The sequence below is a fragment of the Littorina saxatilis genome, linkage group LG3, assembly GCF_037325665.1.
Source record: "Littorina saxatilis isolate snail1 linkage group LG3, US_GU_Lsax_2.0, whole genome shotgun sequence".
Taxonomy (NCBI): domain Eukaryota; kingdom Metazoa; phylum Mollusca; class Gastropoda; order Littorinimorpha; family Littorinidae; genus Littorina; species Littorina saxatilis.
The window spans coordinates 61,342,416-61,347,415 of record NC_090247.1 but is presented as its reverse complement, the minus strand read 5'-3'; the positions used below and the strand labels follow the sequence as shown (position 1 = coordinate 61,347,415).

At 35.4% G+C, this 5,000-nt stretch overlaps 1 protein-coding gene across 1 annotated transcript in view; it reads left to right on the top strand.

The window, feature by feature from the left end:
* Nucleotides 1–5,000, top strand: part of LOC138962856 (protein O-mannosyl-transferase TMTC2-like) — a 55,426-nt gene that overhangs the window by 50,233 nt on the left and 193 nt on the right. Inside the window, exons 9-13 of the mRNA XM_070334821.1 lie at nt 438–559; nt 1,510–1,591; nt 3,148–3,262; nt 3,611–3,674; nt 4,166–5,000. The exon at nt 4,166–5,000 is cut by the window's right edge and continues 193 nt beyond it. Coding sequence (XP_070190922.1) covers nt 438–559; nt 1,510–1,591; nt 3,148–3,262; nt 3,611–3,674; nt 4,166–4,339 — 557 coding nt within the window. The 3' untranslated portion in view covers nt 4,340–5,000. The remainder of the gene's footprint in view (nt 1–437; nt 560–1,509; nt 1,592–3,147; nt 3,263–3,610; nt 3,675–4,165) is intronic.

The window sequence follows — 5,000 nt, the reverse complement described above, 5'->3', positions numbered from 1 at the left end:
ACATGTTCTGGTTTCAGTTTTCTTGTGGAAAATATCAAGGGGTTGTGTCTCATTTCAGTTTTCTTGTGGAAAATATCAAGGGGTTGTGTCTCATTTCAGTTTTCTTGTAGAAAATATCAAGGGGTTGTGTCTCATTTCAGTTTTCTTGCAGAAACTATATTTTAGTTCAAATAGATAGTTTTAAGTTGTTGCGCTTATAAGAAGATAATAATAATAATAAGAAGAAGAACATTTATATAGCGCTAAATCAAAAACTTTCGTTAAAAAGGCTTGCTCTAAGCGCTTGACATCTAAACTAAAACGTCATTCACACTCTTTACAATGATGTACAAAAACTTCATGTCACACTCTTTCATTCAGTATAGCACCATTCACACAGTTGTTATTCTGTAAATGTCTTTAAATTCCTGTAACTCTGAAGTTTGCTCTCTTTTCAGGTGAACTGTACATGAAGATGAACAGGTTTGATGACGCAGAGCACTGGTACAGAGAGGCTTTAAAATCCAAACCTGATCACATACCTGCTCATCTCACTTTGGCCAAGTTGTTCCAGCATAAGGTAAGTACAAGATATACCTGAATCTAAGATCGAAGCCTATGACACAAACATCTCTGAATTCTCAAAACTTTGTTTTATTTTAAGGCTTGACTGCACATGAGCTGACGGTAAAAACATTATTTTTTTCAGGCAGATAAAAAAAAAATGCTATACATACATAAAAAACACAGATTAAGAAGTGTTTCTTTCACAATCACTACTTTTTCCATTGGATTTTTATCTAAATAAAAAATTAAAATTAAATTAGAAAAATAAAAGGGATATTTGCTTGAAAACAAGCCTTGGTGTGTATGTCTGTGTGTCCCCCAAGGGTGCCCTCATATTGCAGATTCTACTGTCCTTCATTTTTACAAACAAACATTGTTGTTTTGTTGCTTTTTTTTTTCAAACAATTTTATTCAAATAAATAACAACAATTAACAATATCTCATACAATGAATTAAATACAACTTACCGAGTACAACAAGCTAACTTTTTTAACGTTTTGTTCTTCAAACACTCACACAAAAATGCTTCTTATCTGTAACTGCCTATTAAAAATACTTTCCAACAATAAAAACGAATTTGTTTTTTTTTATATATACTAACGCACATCTTTCCGATTAAGATAATGTGGTTCAATTTATACATAGTTGCCTTTTTCACCATTACAAAATGCATACCAAATAAAACATCACTAACTTTCAAAACAATCTTAATTTCTAAAGTACAAAAAATAAATTCTTCAATAAACTTCCAGAATTTTTATACAACCGGGCATTCAAAAAAGAAGTGTTCAATTAAATCAGTTACATCACAACAGTAATTACATTTATTAGTTTCCGTTACTTTCATTTTTACACAGGAGAATGTTGGTCGGATAAATGTTGTGCATAATGTTTTGTTGCTTTTGATACAGCTAGTAATTCTTTATCATTAAATTACACATTTTGAATATTTTGTGCTTGCAGAAACTTGATGACAAGGCAGAGGTATGGTTTCAGAAAGCACGGGAAATTGATCCCCACGATGGTACTATAGATCATCATCATGGTAAGACTGTAGGACTTTCTGGGTTTTTTGTTCTCCTTTTCCCCCTTTTTCACAGGCCCTAAGATCTGCTAACATCCCTGAAAAAAATGCTTGTCTCAAATACTTATAAAAAAACTAGTCAAACGAAACACACCGTGATATCCATTGTTTGCAGTAGTATTTAAGGTAAAATATCAACCAGTAGACTAGTAATACAAAACAAATCTTTCTTTTTTACATTTAGTCAAGTTTTGACTAAATGTTTTAACATAGAGGGGGGAATCGAGACGAGGGTCGTGGTGTATGTGTGTGTGTGTGTGTGTGTGTGTGTCTGTGTGTGTGTGTAGAGCGATTCAGACTAAACTACTGGGCTGATCTTTATGAAATTTGACATGAGAGTTCCTGGGTATGATATCCCCGGATGTTTTTTTCATTTTTTTGATAAATACCTTTGATGACGTCATATCCGGCTTTTTGTAAAAGTTGAGGCGGCACTGTCACACCCTCATTTTTCAATCAAATTGATTGAAATTTTGGCAAAGCAATCTTCGACAAAGGCCGGGGTTTGGTATTGCATTTCAGCTTGGTGGCTTAAAAACTAATGAGTGAGTTTGGTCATTAAAAATCGGAAACTTGTAATTAAAATTATTTTTTTATTAAACGATCCAAAAATAATTTCATCTTATTCTTCGTCATTTTCTGATTCCAAAAACATATACATATGTTATATTTGGATTAAAAACAATCTCTGAAAATTAAAAATATAAAAATTATGATCAAAATTAAATTTCCAAAATCGATTTAAAAACTATTTCATCTTATTCCTTGTCGGTTCCTGATTCCAAAAACATATAGATATGATATGTTTGGATTAAAACACGCTCAGAAAGTTAAAACAAAAAGAGGTACAATAAAGCGTGCTATGAAGCACAGCGCAACCGCTGCCGCGCCAAACAGGCTCGTCACTTTCACTGCCTTTTGCACTAGCGGCGGACTACGGATTCTGTGAGTTCCACAGCTTGACTAAATGTTGTATTTTCGCCTTACGCGACTTGTTTTTTCTTATTTCTGGTAAGAGAAGATACTACAGTGGTACCTGTATTGAAAGGACACCCTTGGTATCCCTACATTGCAGGTGGCCTGGCAAAACAGGTATATGTTAATCAAATGATAGACAAAGGGACTTCATATTGGTAGGTGTCCTGTCATTTGAGGGGCTTAGTGTGGCATGTTCACCAGTATATGTACAGATTTCAAGCAGTACAATACTCAACATTGTCTGTCAATGCTTATCCCCTGAATGTATCTGTCTGTCAGAAGGTCATGTTAGAAAATAAATCAAGTGTGCAGAGAAGAAATCAAAGTGTTCAAAACATTTATTTTTATTTTTAATAGTAGTTAAATTTTTTGAATGTTTAATTTGGGACAAGACAACACGTTCACAAAAACCTCAACCTAGTGGCCTTTAAAGTGGACAAACATGAAAAAAAATGAAGAAATGTTGCTGTGACTTATCTTAGAATGTTCCAACCATATAAAAATGATGGTGATATGACTGTGTCGTTTCTGTATTACAGCTCAGCTGTTTGTGGCCAGAAACAAGCATGAGGAGGCAGCTGACATGTACCGTGCAGCATTGCAAAAAAATCCCAATGAATTTGACATCATCTTCAATGCTGCTAATGCCTTTAGGTTCGTCACAATATATCTTGCTTGTTCACAGATATTTGATTTTGTTCATTTCTCACTTGGTCTTGTTGCATTTCATTTGGGAATTCATCTTCCTCTACCATTAAGGAGTTACAAGGCATCTGCGTCCATGTGTATATAATACTTTATGGTTAGGACTTACAAGTTGCCTCAATGGCTAAGTAGAGTTCAGAACAAATCTTGTATTTTTGGATGTTGATTTCGTTTGTTTGTATCGTTGTGCATCTTCTTGTGTTTTGAGTTTTCTTGCCCAATATTCTGTTGTATTGCAATTACATTGTATGAGTATAGCAGGTATATGACATCTAGATTTGTGATCTGCTTCTACAGGCAAATTAACGATAAAGACTCCGCTGAACGACTGTACCAACAAGCTGCTACAATTAGACCAAAGGTAAGTGCATTTCTCTTACCTTTTTAGGTATTTTACCTACTTCCTAGAAAAAGCAATATGTTCTGTGGGTGAAAAAACAGACACAACATTCACGGTGAATCCTCTTTTTTTTGTTAAAAGTATTACTGTTCTTTCCACCCGTCCTTGCTTTTTGTCTAAATCTTATAGCATGCAAATACATCAATTCCTAAGTTTGATTGAAATGAAATTTTGTTGAAAAAAGACAGAACTAAGGCAAGCTAATTACTGATTAAACTTGGGTGTAGATGCGTATGCATGAGAAGAAATCTTTGAAGGTAACACTTACACTGCAACCTTTGGGAAGATTCACTTTTTTTATATACGAGTCCATTGCACCCAAAACTGTTCTTTTCTCCCTTTTGCTTTTAATTAATTTCTGTGTCGTCGTATGTGTAATATTGTCTGTTTCTTAAAATATTTTGTTTTATCATTCACTGCTACATTTTCATAGTATATGTATTTTCTTGCAGGAGGCCACAGCTCACATGAATCTAGGCGCCATTCTGCACATGAACGGAAAGCTGGAGCAAGCAGAGCAGAGTTATCTGAGAGCATTGGCACTCAAACCGGATGACGCCATAACGCAAGACAACCTTCTGAAACTACGGAATCTAATGTCATCCAAAGGAGGAACAGCAAGATGATGACGCCTTCTCATGTGTGTTTTGATGTTTCATCACAAACTTGGCCTTTAAAATTGTGGAGCCCTTTTTCCCTCCTTTCTCTACTCCCTTCTTTCACATCGAATGGCCACCAAAGAAGAGGAACAGCAAAATGAGGACATCTTTTTGTGCGTGCTTCAGTAACTTTTTTCAATAACTTTGGCCTTCAGAAGTTGTGGAGCCCCCGTTCCCTCCCTCTCACCCCCAACCCCATTCCCCCTCCTTTCCGTCAACACTTCTTTTACCCATCTCCACAAAGTGCTGCAGTGACAAAGACAATTAATTTTGGTTGTAAACGCTGACCAGTGAAATCATTCCAGTTTCCATGTACATATATGTGTGCCTTGTTAAAGTTATGTCTGCACAATTTGACAGCGTGAAAGTGTGTGTGAAAGGCAAAATAATTTCTGCTCAAGATTGTACTATGTACAGTCCAAAGTGTTTGCCATGGTGCAAACCAGTTCTACAGATGCCATTATCCCGTCATCATTGTTGTCATTGTTGGTGACAACTACAGCATGAATTGTGCTAAGTTTTCAAACATGCTATTTTTCACACATGGACGCAAAGCAACAATCCAGTGAAGATACTGGAATACTGTGTTGTATGTCTCTGTATGATAATGGAATACTGTGTTGTATGT